This window comes from Nycticebus coucang, chromosome 22 (genome assembly GCF_027406575.1).
Source record: "Nycticebus coucang isolate mNycCou1 chromosome 22, mNycCou1.pri, whole genome shotgun sequence".
Taxonomy (NCBI): domain Eukaryota; kingdom Metazoa; phylum Chordata; class Mammalia; order Primates; family Lorisidae; genus Nycticebus; species Nycticebus coucang.
The window spans coordinates 17,137,187-17,163,801 of record NC_069801.1 but is presented as its reverse complement, the minus strand read 5'-3'; the positions used below and the strand labels follow the sequence as shown (position 1 = coordinate 17,163,801).

At 50.6% G+C, this 26,615-nt stretch overlaps 1 protein-coding gene across 2 annotated transcripts in view; it reads right to left on the bottom strand.

The window, feature by feature from the left end:
• Positions 1–26,615, bottom strand: part of EPHB2 (EPH receptor B2) — a 184,575-nt gene that overhangs the window by 46,160 nt on the left and 111,800 nt on the right. For both annotated transcript variants that reach the window (XM_053577033.1, XM_053577034.1), the window contains exon 4: positions 248–403. In XM_053577033.1, coding sequence (XP_053433008.1) covers positions 248–403 — 156 coding nt within the window. The remainder of the gene's footprint in view (positions 1–247; positions 404–26,615) is intronic.

Sequence of the window (26,615 nt, the reverse complement as noted above, 5' to 3'; positions counted from 1 at the left end):
TTTTGTGAATCAAGACCTTTACTGTCTCTTCCATGTGACTCAGCAGAAGGTGATACGGAGCCAGATGCCAGCTCTATAGTGTCTGCCTCGTAGCAGCACAACCACCTCAGGATGGTCCTTTTTTGACCCAGTAATTGGCTGTCCCTCACTCAGGAAAGGCTGGCTGTAACTGGACAGGCACTTAACCCTTGCTCTGAGTGTTTCTGCCTGTAGATTAGAGATTCTGTCAGGGGGCCCTGGGACCTACTTGTGCAGGGCATGTCCAGGGGGTCCAGGTCTGCTCTGTAGTAGCCATTGCGGCAGACACAATTGGTGGCCCCTTCTGAAGTGGTACGGCTATTGATGGGACAGTGGGTGCAGGCCTCATCCCCTTGGTTGGCCTTGAAGGTTCCAGATGGACAAGCTGAAAAAGAAGACAAGGAGGGAAGCCAGATGAAGACTCAAAGGCCACAAGGTATGCAGCCTCATGGAGCGGCCACACAGCCTTGTGGAGGGGCCACACAGCCTCATGGAGGGGCCACACAGCCTTGTGGAAGGGCCACGCAACCTCATGGAGGGGCCACGCAGCCTCGTGGAGGGGCCACACAGCCTCATGGAGGGTCCATGCAATGTCATTGCTGGGAAACTCAATCTCCTGAAGCTTTTGGCATTTCCAGGCTCCAATGTGGCAGTTCTAACTCTGTCTAGCTACCTGGTTTCTTGTCCCTGAAGCTGTCTGTGCATTCAGTTGGGGGCTCATAGCACTCTTCCTCACCTATCCCATGTTGGCTGTCATGGGCTCTGGGGTAAATCTTGACCCAGTCAGGAGGCTTTTGAGGGAGTCTGGAGCAGTGCCCACAGGTCCCAGTCTTGCTTACTAGTTTCTGGTTAGGCCTTGATTCTTGTAACCAGATTCCTGGGTCCCAGATAATTGAGGCCATTGCACTGAAGAATAAAAGTTTTAGGGCAGTGCAGGGCATGTAGAGAAGTGGTGTGGTGGAGTAGAAAAGAACACTGCTTTTGTAATGTGACAGATCTAAGTTTGAGTACCTTTTAGGCCTTTTAATAGTTGTGCGGCCCTAGAAAAGTGGCTTGATCACTTTAAGACTCAGTTTCCTCATTTGTAAAATTATGATTCTAAGGCCTATTTCTGTAGGCCATTGTGATTATTTGCATAAGTATATAAGGCACATCGCATAGGCCCTGTATAGTACAGGTGCGCAGTGAACAGTAGCTGCTATAGTTGGTGTCTGATCAGTTTTATTAGACTAATGGGACCTGCAGAACCAGGGCCAGCCTAAGGAGGGCAGTGTTTGCACTTGGCCTGCATTTGGCAATCTGGGTTCTCCCAGAGCTGTGGCCTTCACCCCTGCTGTGGGGTCCCGCCCCTGCAGCTCCAAGCATGGAGTTAGGTTCTACAATAGAAAACATCCTGTGTGCACATGTGTTTGAATCCACCCTTCCCTTCCTTGTGGCCCTGGGCTGGGACTTGGGAGGCTGAGTGAGGGTTTACGGCTAGGCCCTATCCCTTCCCCAGCCTCAGCATACTGAGGTTCATAATCCCAGCTCTGCTGTGATGCCCTGGAGGGGCGATGCAATGGATAAGTGAGTGGGTGGAAGGAAAAGAGCTTTGCAACAAATAAGTTACCCCTTGGGATAAATGCATCCACAGGCCAGGGAGCCCTTACCTGGAGTCCCTCTCATACTTGGGTGCTGTATGTTATTAGCAAGTGATTCAACTTCTCTGAGCATCAGTTTCCTTGTATGTAAACAACATAGATTTCCCTAATTTATTCTTCCAGCCCCAGTCTTCAAGGCTTATCTTCCAAGTTCAAGTTTTAGCAAATCACTCTCATCAACCCCTCAACTCTGGCCTCAGAGTCCCTGCCTGTCTTGGTGCTTAGAACATCACCTGGGTCTAGAGTGCCTTACCCCCCTGCTGTAACTATTCAGTTAGGTGCCTCCTGGCCACGCTCTCAGCTCCCCACTAAGATCAGAGCCCTGTCTGAATGATAGCTGCTCTGTGCCTAGCTCAGAACCTGGCATGCAGCAGGTGCTCGGTAAATACTTCCCACAGCTGCCTGCTGAAGTGGAAAGAGCATGGCTTTGGTGATCATGCAAGCTTGAAGGCAGTGAACATATCAGATAGCGTGCAGCCTGCCTGGCAGACCCCAGCTCCACCTGCGTGAGCAGTGTGACCTTGGGCAAGTCACTTAAATGGTTTTCTTATCTGCAAAATGAGAGAATAACAGTAGTATCATCCTTTTAGAGTTGGAGTGAGTTTTACTTTGGTTAATTTACATAAAAATGCTTAGAATAATTTCTGGCAGTATGAGCTGTTATCTGGTTCATAAGCAGTTATCTGAGTGACCTTGAACAAGTTGTCTGACTTTTCTGAGCTACAGTTTCCTCATTGGTGAGGGCGCATGTACCATATAATGTGGCCATGGGGATCATAGCTAGTATGTGGGGGACACAGCTGGGTCAGGGAGGGGCTGTGGCTATGTTCCTAGGCTACGTGAATGAAGTAGGTGCTCAGGAAATAATCCAAGAACAACTGCTCCTGGGACACTAGGGAATGTCACCCCAAAGCCCAACCTTTCTTGCCTCTGAGAGGGAGCTTCTGGAAGGTGGGCCAGCAAAGCTGGCAACCATGCCAGTCAACAGTCTGGCATGATGCCACCCAGATGCCACCCAGATCAGGCCTTATGGGGATCTCAGCTTGGTTGCCAAGCAAGGTGGAGACAGGACTTAGATTTAATCAACAGGCCACGGTGATGGCAAAAAAATGCATCTGGGGAGTTATTAAGGCCTCCCTTGTAAAGGTGGGGAACCAGGCTCCGGAGTGTAAATATGTCAGTGGCTAACACTCACTGAGCACTTGCTAAGTGCTGGCACAGCCCTGATGACTTGACCCACGTGAACACATGTAAGCCTCGCCCAGCACTATGACAGAGGTAACACCATCACTCCCATTTTCAGGTGTGGGAATAAAAGTGTAAAGAAGCAAAGTAACTTCCCAAGGATGTGGGCTCACAGCGACAAGGCTGGGGTTCAACCTCAGGTGCTATGGCTTCAGAGGCCACTTCTGTAACCAACACACCACACTGATTTTAAGTGACTGACTTCGCATCAACAGCCCATGCGTGTGGGACAGGGACTGGCAGCTCCAATCTCTGGACACCCGTCCAGGGCTCTCTTCCCTTTACTGTGCTGGCTCTGGGTCCCCTGAGTCCTCCTTCCTGCCCTCTGTCTTTCCCTCATCACTTCCTCTTAGGTACTGACTTTTCCCTGCTGGCTGCATAAGGATCAGCCTCACCACCTTGGCAGTGCCCAGCGCTCCTCGCTTAGAACCCGGCACTCAGCAGGCGATGTGCAGTCAAGACCATCTGGACCGCCTTGCCGGCTGCCCTCTCCCCCTCATCGTCCTGACTCCCTCTCACACTCCCCAGGCTGTCCCTTCCACACGCTGTCCATCATTAGTCCTCCTGCCTGGTCACCCCACACTCCCGCACGTTTTGTGTGTCCATGGCTCCATGCTCCGTAAAACTTGCTCTTCTCTGCTCTCCACCTGACTCTCCCTACCCCCTGCAGCCAATCAATTACCAGGCCTTCCCTCCTCAGCAGCCTCTCTTTTGGCCACTTCCCCCACACTGGGGGCATCTAGAAAGCTCTTCCCACCTGCTCCCCAGCCTCCTACACCATCTGGACTTCTCCCGCCCCACCTCCAGAGCTGCCTTTCTGGAGTGCAGACCTTTCCACGCCACTTAAAAACCCACAGTGGCGTGCACTGGAATATTATTCAGCCATAAAAAGGAAGGATGTGTTGACACATTCCATGACACGGATGAACCTCAAACACTCTATGCTCAGTGAAAGGAGCTGGCCGCAGAGGTATGATTCTATTTATGTGAAATGTGCCCAGGACAGGCACATCTAAAGAGACAGAAAGTCGATGAGTGGTGCAGAGGGCTAAGGACTGGGAGGGGGTGGGATATGGGGAGTGACTACTAATGGGTCATGGGCCTCTTTGAGGGGTGATAAAAATGGTCTGAAATTGATTGTGGTGATGCTTGCACAATTCTGTAAATATACTAAAAAACCCTTGAAAAGCACGATTTCAATAGGTGAATTGTATGGTGTGTGAATTATATCTGGATGAAGCTGCTTGTCAACCTTGCCCAGTGGCCCCCATCAGGCATGGTGAGCTCTGTCCTCGGGGCCCCCAGGACCGTGGGGCTGGCACGTGCCCAACGCTCCACTGCACTCAGCTGTGTACACTGCCTGCCCCCAGAACTACTCACAGCCCTGGCCTTTGTCCCTCTGCTCTCCTTGCCTGAAATGCCTTCCTTTCAGCTCTAGGCCAGCTCCCACACCCCTTTAGAGACCACCTCCTCTAGAAAGTCTTCCCTGAGCCCCTGGTGGGGTTTGGGTGCCTATTTTAATCACTTACTTATAAATCTGTCTGTCAGGATGGAACGTAAACACCCAGCCCACAGCCAGGTACCTCATGGGTGACAGGGATGAGTGAGGAGCTGGAAGAGAATCCAGTTCAACCCTCTCAATCGGCATTTAAGGAAACTGAGGCCTGGAGGGAAGCAGTGGCAGAGGCAGATTCTGATCCCAAGTCTACTTCATGACCACGTGGTTTGCTAGGGTCTCAGTTCCCATTAGCAATCTCTTCTCCCCGCAAGAGAGGCCTGGGGTGGCTGCCCATCCACTGTGCCCTGGAGGCCACAGTGCCACCAGCCTCTGGGGCTAGGAAGGCACCTGTTCTGCCAGCACCTATGTGTCACATGCAGAAGTGGGAAGAGGGCAGTTAGACTTGAAGACAGACATGGGCAGCTGTACCTCTGACAGGTGTGTGGGCTTGGGTAGGTCTCCACCCTTAAGAGACTTGGTCTCCTTATGTGGAAAGGAGGCTGATAACACCTTCATGGTGCAGATGACGGGGAGAATCTCTGAATGGGTCTCTGATCCACCTCCCTGCCAATCCTCCACATCTGTTGGAGTGATCTGTTTAAAATGAATGGGCCTGTCACTCCCTGTCTAACCTCACCCATGGCTCCCCATTACACTCAGAATATATCCACAGGCCTAACTTGGCCACAGGCCACTTCTTGTTCCCTGCCCCTCCATCACTGTGTCCCACCTGTCAAATGGGTTCTCACTGCTAGGCTTTTGGGCATGCTGTACCCTCTGCCTGAAATGCCTCCCTTTCCCCCGCTTCAGGTCTCAGTTCAAATCTCGCTTCCTCTGATAGGTTCACCCTGACCACCCTGGCTAAAGTGATTCTCTCTTGCTGTGCTCTCTTTAAGTCTCTGTTTCCTTCTCTGACTTTCATCACAATTTGCAATTATATCAGAAAGCAGTTTGCAAACTTCTGTGTTGTCTTTTCCCCTGTCCTGGAAGTACCCAGACAGGGGACGAGGAACCAGGCTTGTCTGAGTCTCTTTAGTTCCCCAGCTCCTAGTGGTGAGCCCATAGTAGGCTCTCAGTATATATGGGAGACTGAACGAATATGCCCCTTACAGGCTGTTGTAAGAATCAGATGAGAAAGTGGGTAAGAAAATATTTAGCCAAGTAAATGTCCGTCTGGGTATCACCAGTGTTATCTTGATCTCATCAGGCTGCCAATGACGCTCAAATCCCTCTCTGCCCCTCATTCATTCTCCCCATGGTCTTCCCAGGGGCCTATTAATTAGGATGACCAAATCATCCCAGTTTTCAAACTACAAGTTCAGAATCTCAGGGACTTCCTTAGTCCTAGGGAAACCAGGAGGGCTGACCCCCCTGCTGGACACCTCTCCTCCCATCGGTCACCTCTCTCATCTGCTCGCACTTCCCTGGATCTCCTGGTTGCACACCCCAGTTCCTAAGCCTGAATGCCATTCTCTCCAGGCCCCTTGGGTTGGAGAATCTTTTGTGTGCACCTCTCTCAGGAGGATCCATCCTTCTTTCCCCTATAGCAGCCAACTCAGACCTCCAGTGTAGCACCCAAAACATGCTCTGTATGCAGTGGTGTGCTGGTAAACAGGGGGAAAAAAAGCTTTGATTGGTGTTTGCTGATTTCTGAGGTGAAAAGACAGCCAGAACAAATCCCAACCTACCAGTTTGAGATCACTGAGTGCAGAGTCCGGGAGATATGTGCACAAGCGGCTCTTACAAGTCAAGCTGAGACAGAGCCACTCCAGCCCGCCCTTGGACTTGCACGCTACGACTTATCGTTGTTCTGCCCACTGGTTGGTGAACCCTGGTTGGGGTAGGGACTGGGTGTGAATCTCTAGCACAGGACCCAGCACACAGCAGATGCTCTGAGCTCTGCCAATTCCGTTTTCTGAATGAAGGCAGGTCTGTATCCCCAGCTGGACAATAAATGACTCGCGGGCAGGGGCTGTGAGTCCGAATGGGCTAGTAGAGCAAAGCACTTAGAACACAGCAAGTGCTATGTGAGTATTAGCTATTATTAAGCATGTAAGGATGGCAATACTTTCCATTTATTACGTGTTTTCCAGGTGCCAGGCCCAGGGCTAAGTGCTTTACATGGATTCTCTCACACTTTTCCCACACAACCACCCACTGATGGAGGGGCCATCATTACCCCATTTTATAGATAAGGAAACTGAGGCTCAGCGGTGGTAAGGTGACTGTTTTAGGGTCACATAGTTAGTAAATGGCAGAGCTGGGGTTGGCTTCAGGTCTTTGTGATTCCAAAGACCTTATGCCCAAATACCGCTGGTCACAGAAATTATCAATCACGTGGCTAGGCACAGTGGCTCACGCCTGTAATCCCAGAACTCTGAGAGGCTGAGGCAGGTGGATTGCTTGAGCTCAGGAGTTTGAGACCAATCTAAGCAAAAGCAAGATCCTGTCTATTAAAAACAGAAACAAAGACAAATTAGCTGGATGTTGTGGTGGGCGCCTGTGGTCACAGCTACTCAGGAGGCTGAGGTGAGAGCCCAAGAAATTGAGGTTGCTGTGAGCCATAATGACACCACAGCACTCTACCCAGGGCACAGAGACACTGTCTCAAAAAAAAAAAAAAAATTATCAAGTGGTCAAATTTCAAGGCTGGAGACCCTCTTGTCAGACTGGGGATATGGGGCTGGCTGTGGCCTCTCAGTAAGTTGGAGGCAAAGCCTGGCCCTCAAACCCAGGAATTGGGGCTCAATCAGCTGGCTAGCACCTGCCTCTTAAGTCACCGAGAGTCCTTGGCCAGGCAACCCAAAGCAGAGATGGCAGCCAGTCGGGGAAGGGGAGGGAGGATTATAGGGAAACAGATTTTCACCCTGCCTGCCCCCTGGGCTCCGGGGATAGGTGATAATTGACCAAGTGAGCCCTGAGTCAGGCCAAGGCAGGGCTCCATCTGGGACTGGCACAGTGGGGCTGCTAATTGGCACTGGGTGATCCTCAGAGCCTCAATGGCTGGCCCGCTGCCTCTGCCCCACCTCTCTGCCCAAGGACGCCGGTTTAATCCCAAAGATGACTGATGCCACCTCAGAGTCAACTGTTTGGTCAGGCCCAGTGTGCCAGGCCTCAGGGGTCTTCTCTGGGGTCCTATAGGCCAGAGGATCTGTCTGTGGTCCTGGGTAGAGGTGGCATCTGAAGAGGTTTGCTCCCCAGGGTCCCCACTCTCCAGACCTGAGAAGATCTGATGAAATTGAACCTAGGCTGAATCCCAGTCCTGCCTCTCATCAGCTGTGTAACCATGGGCAAGTCACTTAACATCTCTCTGTGCCTCAATCTCCTGCTTATACAATGGGGATAATAATTTAATAGTAATACTGACTTCATATTCATTGGGAAGATTGGATGAATTAATAGGAGTAAAGCACTCAGAACAGTGTCTGCCTAGCTCATGTTAAGCGCTATATGTGTGTTTGCAATTATTGATATATTCATTCATTCCTAGTGTGGGCCAGGCAATGGGACATTGAGACAGAAAGCCCTAGCCCTGGAATTAAGAGGCTATGACTAAGCAGGGGGCTGACACACACCTTCTTTAACCAGGCCTACCTGCTGGCTGCTGTGGGCAGAGGGGCCAGCAAGCGGGGTCTGGGGTCAGCAGGGCCAGGTTTACAGTGCAGCCAGCTCCCTTTCCTGCATTGGGATCTCCAAAGAAGCAGGTTCAGGGTTTGGGTTGGAGAGAGAAATTTGAGTGGATGGAGAAGAGTCCTGGGCCTCTTGCTGTCCCTTCGGACCTCACTCTATCTGTCAAAGGAGGTGCCAGCTGTTTCTGTGGCCTCTCCCGGCTGTCAGACTCTGGCTGTGGACAGCTCAGGCACTTTATGCAGGGCCCTTATGTTCTCTTTGAACTGTGGAAAGACCGATTTGCATATTTTTGGAGGCTTGTGCTATATGTCAGGGCTGGGCTTGTGGCGTTCTTTGGCTAGCGGGAGGGCTTTTGGGGTCTGCCTCAGACAAAGTGGCTTTTGCATGTTTTACGCTTCTTGCTTTTGCTGCTGAGGTTAACCCCACAGAGTCAGTCCCCCTGGGCTGGGCTGGGCAGGGTGCCCAATCCTCTATACCATAGGCAAGGCCTTGCTGGAAGCAGGCAGCCAGGATGGAAAAGAGGAGCTTCTAAGCACTGCATGCCTAGAATGCGTCCAGCTCAGGCCCGCATTAGTCCCCAGGACCACCCTATGCAACAGGAGGTATTATATTTATTTATTTATTTACTTATTTAAAACAGAGTCTCATTCTGATGCCTTAGATAGAGTGCCATGGTGTCACTGTAGCTCACAGCAACTTCAAACTTTTTGGGCTCACGTAATTCTCTTGCCTCAGCCTCCTGAGTAGCTGGGACTACAGGTGCCTGCCACCAAGCCCGGCTAATTTTTTCTATTTTTAGTAGAAACAGGGTCTTGCTCTTGCTGAAGCTCATCTCAAACATCCAAGCACAAGCACTCCACTCGCCCCGACCTCCCAGAGTGGTAGGGTTCCAGGTATGAGTCACCTCGCCTGGCCATTTCCATTTTAGAGATGAGGAAGCTGAGGCTCACAGAAAGGAAGTAAGTGCCTGTCCAAGGTCACCCAGGACCTCAGTGTTCCTTCCCCCTTGATGAGCAGTTCCTTCCCTGCCCACTTACTCCTCTTGCCCTCTCTCCCTCCACCCCCCAAGAAGGGGGCCCTGTCTAAGCAAGACAGGCTAAGTCCAGGGATTGCCTTGGGGCCATCTCCCTGCTGAGGTAGCTCCCACTGGGACCACCCAGGGGTGTCCGTCATCCTGTTCCCCCACCATCACCACCAGCACATGCCCAGGCTTCCCTAACCTGCCCCTGCCAGGACCCGGTTTTGTGGCTCCCTGCCATCAGCTGGCAGGACACAGAGGTCAGAAGGCGGCAGCAGCAGGGGACTGCATGAACACGCCTCCCCTTTGTCTGAGGGCACCAGGGCTCACCAGGGCTGCCCCCGTCCCTGCCATCTGTTGAGTCAATGGTCTGCTCAAGACCCTTTGGTGACTCCCTCATCACTGCAGAGAGTCTGGCCAACCTGGCTAGTTTCATTCCCACCATACTGTGGGTTCCGGTCTCATAGGTGCTTCCAGTTCCCAGGCCATGCTTGGGTCTCACCTCCGGGGCTCTGCGGTTTGCTCAAGTGTTTCCTCTGCCTCGTATGCTGTCCTGCCTGGCTAACTCCTTTTCATCCTTCAGTCTCAGCTCCAGCCAGGATCACCTTTTGGTCCCTCTCCTAAGATGCCATCCCCTGCCAGGGGGGCTGAGTTTGGGGCTTCTCTCCCATCCATGCTCATGAGGGCCCTGGCATGTTATCTCTGCCACTGCACGATTATACAGGATTGTGACCATTTCCTCTCCTCCAAGGCTGTGAACACAGGACAGGGTCCACAGGTACCCACAAGGTCCTGTGTCATAAATAGGAGGCCTCAGGAATTATTTGTTGACTAGGGCCCAGAAAGGTGGAATCTTTGCTTGCGGTCTCTGATCTGGATATTTTATTCTAGGCCCCAGAGCTCCTCCCTATGTCCTTTGTGATGGGCTTTCAAGGCATCTTGCCTTTGTTCTTGGCACTTGGTTAACATCTCTCTCTCTCCCTCCCATCACCCAGCTGTAAGTGCCATGAGGGTGGCCACTGGGCCTGCCCCGCTGACTGCCTGGCACAGGGCTGGCACAGAGCAGGTGCTCTGTAACAGCTCCCTAAATGACAGACTGGAAGAAGGTAGTTCCTTCTGCCCAGGGCTATAGCAACCAGAACTTTCATGACAAGTGTTTCTGTTCCCCAGTTGTATGTATGTTCCTGAGCACACGCATATGAAGTGTGTAAAGGGGTGAAACTCATAGTCTCCCAAGGGAGCCAGACACTGAACCCCAAACCCATAAAGTCAGGTGAGGCTGTTTTGTGGACTGGCCCTCCCAGCCCCTTGTCCCTATGTTCCTCCCAGCTCCTGCCTCTCTTCTGACATCCCAGCTCCCCCCCAGTAGGGGCTGAGAGCTCCCGCCCTCCCAGCAGGCAGCCCCATTCCTCCAATTTCCTCCCAATTAATCAAGCTCTGAACTTTTTAATTATCTGCCTGCAGGGTGACTCCCCACTCTGGTGAAGCAATTAAGGAAGGACATTTCCAAGTGCTGTGTGGCTGCCGGCAGGCACTGTTGACCAAGCCCTGATGGAGGAGATGGTGACAGAGGAGTGGACAGGACTCCCCTCCCCCAAAGTGGACTACTGGGAGGTCATCCTGGGGTCTGATCCTGGGCCACACCATCCAAGGGAACCCCCTCATGCTCATTCAATGGCTCTTTCTGTGCAGCTAGAATACGACTTCAAAGATCCCAGTTACCATGTGCCAGGCACTGGCTTGGGAGCTTTACAATGTCTCTGATTTTCATCTTGACCTTAGAGTAGAAAATGTAATTATCTCTATTTTATAGAGAAGGAAGTGGAGGCTCAAAAGACATTAGCCAACTTGGCCAAGTGTGGTGGCTCATGCCTATAATCCTAGCATTCTGGGAGGCCAAGGTGGGCAGATCACCTGAGTTCAGGAGTTCGAGACTAGCCTGAGCTAGAGTGAGACCCCATCTCTAAATATAGCTGGGCGCTGTGGCGGGTGCCTGTAGTCCCAGCTACTCGAGAGGCTAAGACAAGGGAATTGCTTGAGCCCAAGAGTCTGAGGTTGCTGTGAGCTATGATGCCAAGGTACTCTACTGGGGGTGACAAAATGAGACTCTGTCTCAAAAAAAAAAAAAAAAAAGAAACAAGACAGGCAACTCCAGAGATGCAGTTGGGGTAGGGGGCAAGCTCTGACTCTATAGCTGCTTCATTCTATTGTCTCTTAAAAATCTGTGTGTCTGAAATAAAGTCTCTAATAATTTGTGCCCCCCAAAATAAAAAAAAAAAAAAATCTGTGTGTGCTATAGTTCCAGCTACCTGGGAGGCGGAGGCAGGAGACTCGCTTGAGCCCAGGAGTTGGAGGTGGCTGTGAGCTGTGATGCCATGGCACTCTACCCAGGGTGATGGCTTGAGGCTCTGTCTCAAAAAAAAAAAAAAAATCTGTGTGTGATCTGAAAGAGTGCCCATGGGAGTGCTGAGAAAGGGGAGTGGGGTGAACCTCTAGGGGAGATGGCCCTAGAGCTTGCTCAAGGCCTGCTGAAGCACATCGGTCCTCCCTGTGCAGGGCCACCTTGAGCAGAGGGTGCTGCAGGCAAAGGGGACAGGCTGTGCAAAGGCACGGAGCTGTGAAATGGCATGGCATGTTGGGGGGTGGCTACATCAGTTCAGGGTGGCTGGAGCATGAAGTTCGAGGCTGGGACAGGTGGGAGATGAGGCTGGAGAGGCAGAGATGGGGTCTGGGGTGTTGGAAGTTGGCAGAATCTTCACAATCTGCTGGCCTAAGCTTCTCATTTTTATGACAACAAAATTCAAGGCCCAGATAGATACACTAAGGTCACACAGCAAGTTAGTAGCAGACAGAGCTGGGGCTGCAGCCTAGGTGTCCCAATGCCCAGGTTTGGAGGGCAGCAAGAAGAACAGAGAAGCCGGAGTATCCTGGCACTGCAGAAGCCTCCTGGCTGGTTCCCTTGCCCTCCCACCTCCCCACTGCCCTCCCTGGCAGTCAGCTTTCCACACAGCAGCAGAGGGATCCTACAGAACAGGAATTAGTTCAAATGCAGCTCTGCTCAAAGGCCTCCAATTCTCACTTGGAGATTGAGTTCCCATCTCACTTAGTGTAAAAAAACCAACAGCCCACAAAGCCTTCTTTACCTCTCGGAACCCACCTCGTCCTATGCTCCCTCTTATCCACTCCACTCCAGCCACACTGGCCTCCTGACTGCCCTGAGAGCCCCAGGCCTCTGCTTGCTTCAGGGTCTTTGCATGTGCTGTTTCCTCTGTCTTTTTGGTTCTGTCTGGATTCCCTGGCTCCCTTAACACAATTAGAAGTTGTTGCCAAAAGTCTGAGAGAATGTTCAAGTTCAAGTCCTAGCTCAGTCCCTTGTTTGCTCAGCCTCTTGCCCAGCGTCAGCTCCTCATCTGCAACTGGGGTTAATGCCAACCCCGCACCCTCCTGAGGAAATGGGGGACAATCAAGTTCCCTTTTCTCCCCAGCTGGAGACTATCACTGCAGCAGGGCTTGTAAAAGGCTGGAGCTTTCCAGCCTGTAATGCTGGGGACTCACAGATGCTGGAACAAGGAGTGTTAAATAATAATCACAATGTGCCCGAGGGGAAGCCGGATGTGTTCTGAAAGCTTGACACATCTGGCAGGGCTGGGCTCAGGCCCCCTAGCACATCTGGCTGCTGTATTGACAGGTGGTGTCCTGGGTCATTGCAGTAGGGCCTAGCAGGCCCAGTCCTGGTTCCATATGGGCGTGATAGACCTGACAGAGCTAGGGAGCATCCCCAAGCTGCCATGGCTCTCAGCCCCCCTGCAGGTCCTCTGTTGAGACATCTTCTGTACCCGACTGGCTGTTCCTAGAGAAGAATGTAGGACCCAGGACTTGGGCCACCAGATTCCTAAATCCCAGCATCATACTTCCTGCTGGGGTTGGGGAGCCTGGGAAAGACCCTTCTCCTCTCCAGATCTGAGGGGGGGGTTCAGGGTCACCTCATGTAGCACTTCCCCTTTTGTGAGATCCAGAAATGTGGCCATCGGCTTCACCTGAGGGAGCACCCTGGGCTGAGACAGGCTTCCTCCCTCCTCCCACCTGCCCCAGAAAGCCATGGTCATTAATAAAGGACACAATTAGCTGTCAGCAGAGAACATGTCTGGAATTTTTTACCTGCTTGGTGAGCTCGGTTAAGGCAACAAACCCTCGGACCCCCCGGGGAAGCAGCTGCCACACACCTTTCAAGGGCCCCTTCACCCGGGCCCAGGGCAGGAGGGGGGGAGCCTGTGAACTTTTTTAGTGTGGGTGCCTCAGGCCTGGGCCTGCACAGGGCAGTTTTATCCAGGCCAGTGGAGAAAGTGACAGATTCCTGGCAGAAGTCATTTTTTTTCAACTCAATAGGTAGTATGATTCAGTACGGTTAAAAGGAGTTAAAAGGATTTTAGAGAAAAAGTTTCATCCCTTTACCATCTCATTTCACAGCTGGGGAAACTGAGGCCCTCGGAGGGAAAGTGACCTTGCTCATGGCAGAGGGAAATAAATCTGCCTCTCTGGTTCTGTGTGGATTTCCTGGCTCCCTTAACACAATTAGAAGTTATTGCCAGAGTCTGAGAAAATGTTCTAAGGTCCACAGTGGTTACCCTGCACATACTGCCAAGTCCTGGCTATGTGCTGGGGCTGGGGATCAGTGGCAAGTGAGGACATCTGGTCCTTGACAGTCTAGTGGGTGGGAGACAGAGGGAAAGAAGCAAAGGACAAACAAAAATAATACGCACAATGCCAGGCGTGATGGCTCATGCCTATAATCCTAGCACTCTGGGAGGCAAAGGCAGTGGATCGCTTGAGCTCAGGAGTTCAAGACCAGCCTGAGCAAAAGTGAGACCCCATCTCTAAAAATAGATGGATGTTGTGGCAGGTGCCTATAGTTCCAGCTACTTGGGAGGCTGAGGCAAGAGAACTGCTTGAGTCTAAGAGTTTGAGGTTGCTGTAAGCTATGACATCATGGTACTCTATTGAGGGTGACCAGGTGAGACTCTGTCTCAAAAAAACAAAACAAACAAACGAAAAAAAAAAAAACCCAGCTACTTGGGAGGCTGAGGCAAGGGAATCACTTAAGCCCAAGAGTTTGAGGTTGCTGTGAGCTGTGATGCCATGGCACTCTACCCAGGGCAATAGCTTGAGACTCTGTATCAAAAAAAAAAAAATAGTAATAATTACATACAAGTTGTGATGGTGGGCCATGAAGGAGAAACACAGGGCTTGAGATGGGACCTCAGTGGGTCACTAGGGATCAGGGTCAGAAAAGGCCTTTCTAAAAAGGTAACATTTAGGCTGGGCATAGTGACTAATGCCTGTAATCCTAGCACTCTTTGTGGCCAAGATAAAAGGATCCCTTCAGCTCAGATGTTCAAGACCAGCCTGAGCAAGAGTGAGACCCCATCTCTACTATAGAAAAATTAGCTAGGTGTCATGGTGGGTTCTTATAGTTCTAGCTACTAGAGAGGCTGATGCAGGAGGATTGCTTGAATCCAGAAGTCTGAGGTTGCTATGGGCTACAATGACACCACGGTATTCTAGCCTAGGAAACTATGCCTCAAAAAAAAAAAAAGTAACATTTAAAAGACAACACCTGGGCTCAGCACCTGTAGTACAGTGGTTACAGTGCCAGCCACATACACTGAGGCTAGTGGGCTCGAACTCGGCCCAGGCCAGCTAAACAACAATGACAACTGCAGTGAAAAAATAGCCAGGTGTTGTAGCAGATGCCTGTAGTCCCAGCTATTTGGGAGGCTGAGGCAAGAGAAGGCAACTCTCGCTTAAGCCCAACAGTTGGAGGTTGCTATGAGCTGTGATACCATGGCACTCTACCGAGGGCAATATAATGAGACTCTGTTTTAAAAAGGAAAAAAAAAAAGACAACACCTGGAGAGAAGAGCTGAAGCAGGAACAATATTTGCAAAGGTGATAAAATCTCAGCACCTCTGTCCCTCCTCAGTGTAACAGGGGTGAGAGCAGGAGATTAACGGGACCAGACACCCATTCGCTCTCAGCCCCAGCTGTCCATGACCCCAGACAGAAAGAACTACTGTGTTGTGGGAGGAACTTCCTGCGTGGACACCTCTGTCCTAACAACGCCGTTTTTGGAGATTTATTCTACAGATGAGAAACTGAGGCTCAGAGCAATGAAGTGCCATCCCCAGGGCACATGGCCACCAAGCTTAGGAACCTCAGCCTCAACCACCTGCCTCGCTCTCCCTCTGTGTTGTCTAGGTGCTTTCTGGAACCTCCACGTCCCCCCGTAACCTGAAAGGTTGTATGCTTGAGCCCTGGTGGCCTGTGACTTGAATGCTAATGAAAAGCCCACTCGAGAGGTCCCAGAACTTGGCACCTCAGGGAGAAGGGATTAGGAAACACAAATACCAAAGCTCCTGATTGGGAGGCCTGGAATCTCTCTCTTTCCTGGGGGTACAGAAACCATCGCCTTCCTCCTGTTGGCTTCTGGGGAGCAGGAGAAGGCCTCAGCTAACCCAAGCCATAAATCAAATGCACAAGATGTGGCTTGGCAACCATCCCAGTGAAAAAGATCTGGGGGTTTGAGTTGACCACAAGCCAAAAGCTGCTGAAAAAGCCAATGTGATCGGAGGCTGTATGAGTGGAAGTAGATTGACATCCCAGCATCCTCCCTGCTGCTCAGGCAGGGCCAGTTTGAAAGAGGCCCATGAGTGACAGTGGACAGGACATCTCAGGCCTCTAGTTGTTTTTCTTCTGCAGCTTTCTCTGGGTAGTGCTGGAGAGGTTAGGGGTGCACTTTACAGGCACACAGCAGGGTTCTGGAGCCCTGCTTGGCCAGGAGCATTCTCTTGCCCAGATCCCTGAGAAGTATGAATTCACTGCCTCCTGGACACTGGGTCTTAGAAGTCACATGTGTGGTTTCACCAGAACCACCCTTCATTTGAGGATAGACTTAATAAAAAGACTCAACAAGTTTTTTCTACATGGTCATTTGTGCCTAGCTCTGTATGAGGCACCAAGCACAGAGTTGAGCAAGACACAGTCCTTGGCCTTGAAGCTCACCATCCAGCAGAGAAAGGAGGGTGTGATTAGCCAGGGGCATCAAGGAAGACTCTCTGGAGGAGGGGCCATTTGAACTGGGTAAAGGATGAGTAGGGGCCTATCAAGGTCAGAAGAGACCAAGGACATTTCAGACAGAACTGTGGGTACAAAGGCATGGAGGGGCTGGAGCATGGGCTGTGTGGGAAGAGGTGAGACAAAGCAAGAGAGGTGACCTGGGGTCACATCACAAAGGGCTTTCTTTGTGTAGTGGGTGATGGGAGTTTGGGGTTTTTGTTTCTAAGAGCAGGGAAGCCAGGAGTGATCCTATGCCAGTGCTCGATGACCACATAGCCCAGATGCTCTCAGCCCTATTTTCTGCAGTCTGTCTGGGCCCTGGTCACCTTGCAATCCAGCCACCTGCTCTGGCCTTGGTGGGGCCCACTCCCCCATCTCAGGCCTTTCCTATGTTCTCTTGATTTTCTCCAGATCGCTCCTTCCCCCAGGTCTCCAGCCCTTCCTCTTCTGTTGTGACCAGCCCCACCTCTTTAATCACTAAAAATGAACTGAGCAGCTATTGCTAACACCAGCACCATTTACTGAGCACCTGGCTACATATAAGTGATTGGGGGAGCTGGGGATCACAGTGGTTAGGGGAATAGGCTGTGGAGTTAGGGTCCTTTCTGGCCTTGAACCCTGGCTCAGTTCTTGACCTTGGGCAAGTTACTTAAGTTATCTTTGTGCCTCAGCTTCCTCATCTGGACAATGGATTTATGAATAGCATTTACCCTGTCATGAAAGTGCAGAGTTAATAACCACAGATTGTGTTAGCTTTCAACATCAGTCCTTACAGAACCCCATGAGGCAGGGACTAACAATGGTTAGTCCCACTTATAGAAGAGGCTGTGTAACTCACTCACAACCACTGTTGGGACTGGGGGGAGAATGGTGGAGCATTACAGTTGAGGCCAAAGACGGGGTCTTAACTGGTCTATCTCATCTCCTTGAGGGTGGAACCTGGGCTTAGCCTAAGGACCCAAAGCTCAGTGGGCTCCCAGCCTGGTGGAGAAGTAAATAGGCAGTTTCCAAACAGTGCAAGCAATGCCAAGAGATGCATATGGGGCGGTGCTAGGGCTAAAAGCCCCAAGGAGAGGTCCTTAAGCCTGTTGTTTCTTGAAGGTGGTAACACTTGAGATGTCTTGAAAGATAAAGAATGACAAGACAAAAGAATGAAGGGCAGAGGGCACAGCCTGAGTAAAGGTGTGGAGGTGGCAGAATGCGAGGCTGAGGCGGAACCCAGAGCCCATGAGTGCAGAGAAGCAGGACAAGGGGCTGGACAGCAATGAGCTACCTGCCCAGTAGCAGATGACATGTGGATGCCTCTGTGTCTCCTGCAAGCAGATCTGGCAACTCTGTCTATGGCATGACAGCCTGTGAATCCACAGAGAATCCAGAAGAAGCCTGCCCAGTCCCTGCTCTGGACCAGTCTTGGTGATGAAGTCCTGCGTGGCAGAGCAGGGACCTGGGCATTCTAGGCTTTTCTGTAGGGCTCCTTAGAGTCTAATGACAAATCTCAAACTTTCCCAGGGATAAAAGGCTTCTCCTTTTTTTTTTTTTTTTTTTGGAGACAGCATCTTGCTCTGTTGCCTTGACTAGAGTCTGTGGTGTCAGCCTAGCTCACAGCAATCTCAAACTCCCAGGTTCAAGAGATTCTCCCACCTCAGTCTCCTGAATAGCTAGGGCTATAGGTTTGTGCCACCCCACGTGGCTAATTTTTCTATATTTTGTAGACACAGGGTCTCACTATTTTGCCTAGGCTGGTCTTGAACTCCTGGCCTCAAGCAATCCTCTAGCTCAGCCTCCCAAACTGCTAGGATTACAGGCATGAACCATCACGCCTGGCCCAAATGGTTTCTTAAAAAGTTACTTTAAAATACCCCCAACCCAAAAGCTTACAAAGATCCCACACCTACTTAGTTTTAAAGGGTCAAAAGTTGAAAATTATGAGCCAACAGCAAGATTTACAGCACAAGTGATCTTTGGCCAACAGTCAGGAGACTTTATGACAAATTGCCCAGACGTGGCCATTTTAGTGTGATCACCTTTAAATGGCGCTTCAACCTTCCTCTAAAAGTCTCTCTCGTTTATTTGAACAGTGTGTTTATGGGGCCTGAGGCTGGTTTTGTAAAAGAGGAGGAAACAGAGAGAGGAAGGGAGGAGGGGAGGGGGGAGGGAAGGAGGGAGAGAGAAAGATCTCTCAAAGCAGAGGATGATGACAAGCTTCTGATCTTATAGGCTCTTCTCTTATCTCAGCCTTACAAAAATGGGCAGGCCTGGTTGTCTCTAAGAGTGCCTCTGAAAGCTCATAAACTTGACAAGCACTTGGCTCTAGCACCCACAGAGAACAATCCTAATCCTTGAGAAAACTGGAAATGAAGAGTGGAGAGTCATCAGCTGGTGAGGGGCAGCAGGCAGAAGCAGCCCACGCTGTCACCAAGTGAGGGCTTGAGACCATCATTTCTTAGCTTCCTTTCAGTCTCTGACCTCATGGTGACTCTGGTTGGGAGGGTCTCTTTGGTGACAAGAGAGCTCAGAACTAATATTTGTAATCTTCTGATTAAATAACAGCTTATACTTGGCATTTACTCTGGAGCAGGCACTGTTTTAAGTGCCTTATGTGGATTAATTTGTGTAATCTTAAATTATACTATAATTATCCCCATTGACAGGGGATGCAGGCACAGAGAGGTAAGTCGCTTGCCCAATGCCACTGATTCAGTGAGTAGCAGAGCCGGGATTTAGACTGACCTGACGCCATGTGGTTTATCTTACCGGCTGCTCCCTCACCCCTCCCGGCTGGGGGGAGCCTGACTCAGGTCCCCCCTCTTATCACATGATCTTGAGAAACTCTTCAGCCCTGTTTCACAACTGAAGAAACTGAGGCTCTCAGCAATTGAGGAGCCTGACTGGGAGCACACAAATCCTGGTGTGGGCCGAGCCAAGAGCTGCCCTAGCTGCTTGGTTCCAGGCCTGGGCACATGGTAGGTCTCTAAGCTGCCAAAGGCCTCCTGACCAAAGGACCCCAAAGGGCTAGAATCATTCAAGGTCCCAAGGATTGGAATGTGGTGGCTCTGGGCTATAGGCTTTGTTTATTCTTCTGGGCTCGGAGCCCTTTCTTGAACTTGGGAGCTCTGGCACCCTGCCCAACTTTGTTTTCCCAGGGAGGCAGTGCAGTGCAGTCATTATCAATGTGCACCCTGTATCTGGCTGCCTGCCTGGGCTTAACCTAGCTTCACCTCTTTCTCGCTGAGTGATCTTGGGTAAGTAATATAACCTCTCTGTGCCTCAGTTTTGCCATCTGCAAAATAGGAGTAATAACACTTTTCCTCCTAAGGTTATTGAGAAGATGGTTAATACTCATGAAGCACTTGGACCCTGCTGTCAAACTTGACAGCCTCCTGCCCACCCTTGAAGTGCTTTTCATTACATACAGCTGCCTGGGCCTCCGGTTTTGTCCCTCCAGAGAAAGCAGCACTCTGGGCTCAAATCCCAGCTGCCCCATTCTTGCTGACTGGGGTCTTTGGACACAAGAACATACCTCCCTGAGTCTCCATCCTGATATCTATAAAACAAAGGTACTAATCCCCATTTTACTAACACAGTGGCAAGAGCAGGGACTTAGAATCAGACAGACATCGGTCTCTGTTTCTTGCTCTCTGCATGGCACTGGGAAAGTTGCGCAAACGCCGAGAGCCTCAGTTTTCTCAGCTGTAAAATGGGGATACTATCTTGTAGGGCTTTACACTATGAGGACAAAGTAAGGTTACAGCTGGACAGTGCCACACATCTTCAGGAGCTCAGTGGGCCATGATTATTACCTATTTCTCTCATAGGATCATTCACTCAACAGATATAATGCCCCACCACATGCCAGGAACCATTCTAGTTGCTGGGACATACAACAGCAAACAAAACAAGCTAGGCCCTGACTCGAGAGCTCACAAGCAAGTGAGGAAGATGGATAATAAACAGATAATCAAAGGAATAGAAGGTGATGTGCTCGAGGGTGCTGGGGTGGTCAATGGGGTTTCCCTGAGGAGGTGACATCCGAGCTGAGGGCTGGAGGACCAGAGGTGCTGGTTACGAGGAGAGTGCAAGGAAAGGCATTCCAGGCAGAGGGAACAGAATGTGCGAAGGCCCTTTCTTAGGACAGAATAAACCTGGGGTGCCTGTGGAGCTGCAGAGGCCTGGGTGGCTGCAGCAGGTGAACAAGGGGGAGTGACAGAAGGATGGGGCAGGGCAGGAAGAAAGAGCCAGAGCCAGGGGAGAAAAGAGACTGAGTTAGACTCTAAGTGTGATGGGCAACCATGGGAAGGTATCAGGCAGAGCTGGGAAGTGACTTGTGATTTGAACAGGTTCCTCTGCTGAGTAACGAAAGGCCATGCAGGGGACAAGGAGGCTAGGGAGGAGGCTGTACCATGGTCCAGGCAGAGATGCCAATGGATGGACAGAGTGGTGACAGAGCAGGTGGAGAGAGGTGGTCAAATTTAAGGAGGACTTGAGAGCAAGTTCTTTAGTCTTGGGTAATACCCCATGTACATATGAGGGTGACAGGTGAGACGTGTTACCCTTCTGTGAAGGAATAAATGTATTTCCTGCAGAATATTTCACCATCTCAGCACTGCCTCTCCCCAAGGACTCTCAATCAGTGAGCTGGCTGCCCATCGAGAGCCAGTAATTAGGCTTCTGGGACTGGTGCCCGGGGGGTTGGCAGAGCCTCCTCGCTGGGCTATGCAGAGCCTGTGGCCATGCTGCTTCTTGGCAAAATGTTGAAAGAGAAGAAAGCTGCTCCTGGCAGCTCCTTGCTCCATTTTAGGGTCCTCTTGTTGCCCCTCACCTAACCCCAGGCATGTGTTTCCTCCAGTTGCCCTGAGGCCCCAGAGGACCCCCACTGGAAGTCTCAGATCTTGCCCCGCTCCTGGCATCTGCCCTCTGTGCCCAGCCCTGTCTCGTGCTCTCTGAACTCAGCTTATGCTCACAGAGGCCAGGGATGCATCTTTGCCAGGGAATCAAAATGTTACACTGTCTGTGCCCCACATAAGTGAACACAGAGTTAGACTCTTACGATCGTGTAAGCCCAAGAGTTAGAGGTTGCTGTGAGCCGTGTGACGCCACGGCACTCTACCGAAGGCAGTACAGTGAGACTCTGTCTCTACAAACAAAAAAACATCCTTACAGCTTCTCTGAGAGGCCATATGACACCCATCCATCCACTCAACCAAACCAACCATCCACCCATCCATCCAAAATTTACTGAGTACCTATTATGAGCCAGCCAGGCACTGTGCCCGAGCTAGGTTCATGTAAGTCCGCGCTATTGACAAATGAGATCCAGTCCCTTCCTTTTCAGGCTCCAAGTCTAGCAAGGGAAGACCTAGTTAAATAATTAGCAGTTTGATGAGTGAGGAAGTGCAGGGTGCAGTGGGTGAGTTCAACAGGGGTCTGACACAGCATGTGGCTGGACTACAGCCAACTGGAAAACCCATCTGGAAACTTCTCTTCCTATTCCCTAAGCCACTCTTCCCAAGTCCTACCCTAATCCCTTCTCATCATTGCAGGCTCCCATTCAGTAGGGTTAGCGGCCCCTGCTGTGATGCCTTCTCCTCATGTCACACCCTGTCCCTGAATAGCCAGGTTGCTTTCTCCTCTGTGTCCCCACAGGAATTTGTGTTATATCCCTGACTGTCTCCCCGTATCATAAATCCTTCCCCTTTGACTTTCTTCCCTGCCAGCCTTTGAGCCTCCTGCTAAGAGTAACCAGGCCTTATTCATATTTAAATTTCATACAAAGCTGGACACAGGGCTGGTACTCCCTAGGAGTGGTTTCAGGAAGAAATGGAGAGGCTGAATGGGTGAACACCTGGGTCTGAGTGCCAGTATTGCTCATTCTGGCCAAACAGCTCTGGGCAAGTCCAGGGTTAGTATTTAGGGTTAGTGAAGGCAGTTTCGTTTTGCTTTCCAACTTTGATCAATGGATTGGTGGCTGTGCAGGGTGTTGTGTTGAGAAGGATCCTGAAGCAGCATCTGGCAGGAAGAGTGTTGTGATCAACTGGCAATGTTTGCCTTGGATTCAAGACAGGAGTAGCAACAGGTGCTTCTTATTTCTCATGTCCTGGGAAAGTCATTTTGCTCTTTAAAGCTTTGTTTTTTCTGTCTCCAAAATGAGCAGAATAGACCCAATTACATACTAGGACTGCGAACCCCATACCCTCCTCTAGTATGACCTTTCTTTGGGGACAGGAGCCACATGCCAGCCTAGCCCTGAGCAGGCTGCAGAAGGGCAGGAAGTAAATGTTGGCTGGCTGGAATAATCTTCCTTGGGGCCGAGGCAGGTGGATCGCTTGAGCTCAGGAGTTTGAGACCAGCCTGAGCAACAGTGAGATCCTGTCTCTAAAAACAGCCAAGTGCTGTGGTAGGTGCCTCTAGTCCCAGCTACTCAGGAGGCTGAAGCAAGAGGATCACTTGAGTCCAAGAGTTTGAGGTTGCTGTGAGCTAAGACATTACGGCACTCTACCCAGGGCAACAAACTTAAGACTCTGTCTCAAAAAAACAAAACAAACAAAAAAAACTTCCTTGGCCATCATAAAACTCTATAGAGAGAACAGGGCTTGTTACTCATTTTAACACAAGGAAAGTGGGGCTAAAAGAGCAGTATGGACCCATCCTGGAGTCACACGCAAAGCCCCATTATTCTTCTGACTCCTGGCCTGTGTTCCTTTTCCCAGACTGAACAGTCGCAGTCACCAACTCTATTGCACTGTGGCTCTACAAAGCATGTTCACATTGGTTATTGCACTTGAGCATCACAAGAAGTCTGGTGAGAGAGGGGTGACCATCATCGGAATACTGATGCCCAGAGAGGGCGCGAGATTTGCCAGGGTGACACAGAGCTGGAACTCAAACCCAGGTTTTTTGGTTCCACCTGCGCCTTAATAACCAGCTCTTACATGGGATTCTATTTCTTTCCTCATGGCCATCTCTGCTGTTTCAGGAAAGATGAAAGAGCTTAGACATAAGGGATACAACGGGAGCCAGGGGCCCCTTGAGGCCAAGCCCCACCACTTTGGAGGGGGGGACTCAGAAGAGGACAGAGGGGTCATAAGACCCCAGCTGGACAACAGGCCTCCTCAGTCTTTCCTGAGACCCCCAGCCTGAGCTCATACCAGCTGGGTAAACAGGAGCCAGTCCCTCCAAGGGCAGGGGTGTGGGAGGGATTCCAGCTCCCCTGGGGGCTGCCTGTCTGTTGCTAAGGATTCTGGGAAGGAGGAGGGGAAGGCCACAGTGAGAAGCTGCCTGGGAAGGACTGGTCTAAGACTCCTCAACAGATGGGAAAATGGATGGATTTGATGTGGCATTCACCTCCTCCCTCTCCCTGCTCCATACATGCATGGTTCAATCTTCTAAGCAATGTGCAAGTGTGTTATTTGGTCTTCTGTGACTCAACTTTCTCACCTATAAAATGGGCCCAGGGGCAAATTCTTCAGGACTAGAGAGACTCTTTTTATTCTTCCAGCCACACCCCCTTTTTAGAGACACTATCCTTCTCCCAAAGGATTGTGATTCTGTAAACATCACATCATCCCAGTCCTACACAACAGCCAGCCAGACCAGGGAAAGCAGGTGTCTCTGTGTGTGTACAGGAATCGCATCAGTGAGTCTCTTGTCCCTACTGTGGAACTGGCCCTAGACAGGAGCTTGGGGGTCCCAGAGGCCACTGTGACAGTGTGTGGACTGCTTCTTTTCTTTGAGGCTTGGTTGCTTTCTTCGTAACACCTGGGACCTGAGGATAATTAGGACGCCATGGTCAGGGCATCTTTTGAACGACTCTGCTTTCCCAGCTCTGACCCTGCTGATGCAGTGTCCTCAGCCATTTGTAAATGCCCCCATCTCTGCAGGCTTAAATCCAGCCCCCTCCTCTGTATGGCCTCTCCTGGTTTCGCTCCAGCCACCCCTGGAACTACAAAGGTTCTCTTCCCACTGCCTGCACCTCACAGAACTTTGCCTCTGGAAGGAAATAGCTTTCTGCCTTTCTTATCAGTGCCCTGGGCTGCCCACCTCCTGAGACTGTGACTATTAAAGGTGGTCTCTCTCTCATCCTCCTCAGTCTCCCCAGTGCCCAGCATCGGACCTAGAACACCCCAGGTGCCCAGCATGGCTCTGTCCACTGGATGGAAATGAGCAAGAAGGCGGGTCCTGTGCCTCCCCAGCCCTGGTGCATGCTACAAAAAACCAAGGGGGCACTGCAGCTCTGACGTCCATTTACTTTCTTGAAACACACAGAAAAGGTAAGACAAAAAGGTGGGAGAGGGCTTAGGTTTTCAGCCATCTGTTGGGATCTGAGGCTGCAGGCCACACACAGGCCTCCAGAAGGTCAAGGTCGATTAACTGCTGGCTGTACGACCTTACCTTGTGGGTCTCTGACCTAGCAGCAGCCATTATGCACTCCCTCCTGCTTGCAGGATAAAAATGTCCAGTGCACAATACTCTATGGATCAATGTACCAAAATACACAGCCTATTGAAGCAACCGCTCACAAAACCACAATAGCTGTCTTCCTCCAATGTTTTCAAACAATGGGAAAATGGGGACAAGCGAAGGGGCCCTGCTCGACTCCTTGTCTGGTTCATCTTTGTACTCCTGAGAGCCTGGATCAGAGTCGGACTCAGCAAAGCCCGGGGAATGAGCAGCCCACCCCCCATCCCGGTGCAAGCTGAGCTCTCAGCACGCCTCCCCTTGGACCCACACTGCTCTGTGGAGTGCAGCCGATCAGAAGGCTTCGGGGGAATCAAAAGCAGCTACGCAGGAAAGGCCAGGGCCCCGCTGGAGAGGCTGCTCTGCGGGGCCACTTGGGCCCCTGGGCCGGTGATTCATGTCTCACTCGCTCAGGGTGGGAGCCCGGGCCGAGTACGAGCTGAATTCATAAGACCTTCTCTGTTTCATCTCACAGATGTTTCTGGGATGGATGTGTCAAGAAAAAAAAAAAAAAAGCTGAAGTTGAAAATTCCAACTCAGCACATGTCCTCCAGCCCTCAGAGACGTGACAAGGGAATAAACTGTCTTTTCTCCTCATTTGCCCAACATTTCAGGAGAAAAGCTTAGTTGCGTCCCTGTCGGGGCTGTTCTGGGCACCTGCTGGCTACGAAGACGACCTCCTCATTAGTCTGGCTTTCCTTTGAAAACAAGCTCGCAAAAATGGCATTATGGGTGCGTGTATGAATGCGTGTGGTGTTGGATACCCTCCCTGTATTCTAGAAGCTGTCACATATATAATAAAAGCTAATGTCTGAGCGCTTACTATGTGCCAGACGTGGCCCTGATTATCCAGAGTTGATGTTCTTATTATCCCATTTTCTAGATGATTTGCCTACATGTATGAAAACCATGCCCGTGTGTGTTCATGTGTTCCCACATGCACCACATGTGCTCACATGTGCCTCAGTCTTTTATATATCCGTGTGCACACACGTGTACACATTTGTATGTTCTTATCCATGTGGGTGTATATGCGTCCTCCTATTTTGTCCTTTCATTGAACTTCTGGATAAGATGTCTTACTTCTCTGTCGATTCTTTTTTTTTTTTTTTTGCAGTATTTTTTTTGGCCGGGGCTGGATTTGAACCCACCACCTCCAGCATAAGGGGCCGGCGCCCTGCGCCTTTGAGCCCCAGTTGCCACCCTCTGTCTATTCTTTATGTCAGCACTAATTTTGGCGAGGTAAATGGAGTTATTTCCACCAGACGTTGGCAAACTATGGCCCATGGGCTAAAATTGGCTCACCACCTGTTTCTGAAAATAAAGTTTTATTGGCACATAGCCATGTGCATTTGTTTACATACTGAGCTTTATAGCTGTTTTTATGCTACAATGGCAGAGTTGCGTAGCTGTGACAGAGATTGTAAGGCCCATGAAGGCCAAAATATTAACCCTCGCCTTTTACGGTTTGCTGACACCAAATCAGTATCTTTCACATGAGGAAACTGAGACTTAGGGTATTTTAACTGTCCAAGGTCATGTGCCAGGAATTATTTAGATAACTTAATTAACACCTGGCCACGGTAGCAGACCCTCTCACATCTATAACAACTGTTCTTATATACTCATCCCTCTGTCCCCATGTGCTTATAAACACCAGCAAAAGGTTTGTGGGCCTGTAAGAGCCTTTTTGTGTGGAATATCTGAAAAAATATGTGCATTTGTTTTTGTTTTTTGAGACAGAGTCTCATGCTCTGGCCTGGGTAGAATGCCATGATATCATAGCTCACAGCAACCTCAAACTCCTGGGCTCAAGTGAGTCTCTTGCCTCAGCTTCCTGTGAAGCTGGGACTACAGGTGCCCACCACAACACTAGTTTTGACTAGTTTTTCTATTTTAAGTAGAGATGAGGTCTCACTTTTGCTCAGGCTGGTCTCAAACTCCTGAGCTCAAGCACTCCACCTGCCTCGGCCTTGCAGAGTGCTAGGGTTACAGTGCA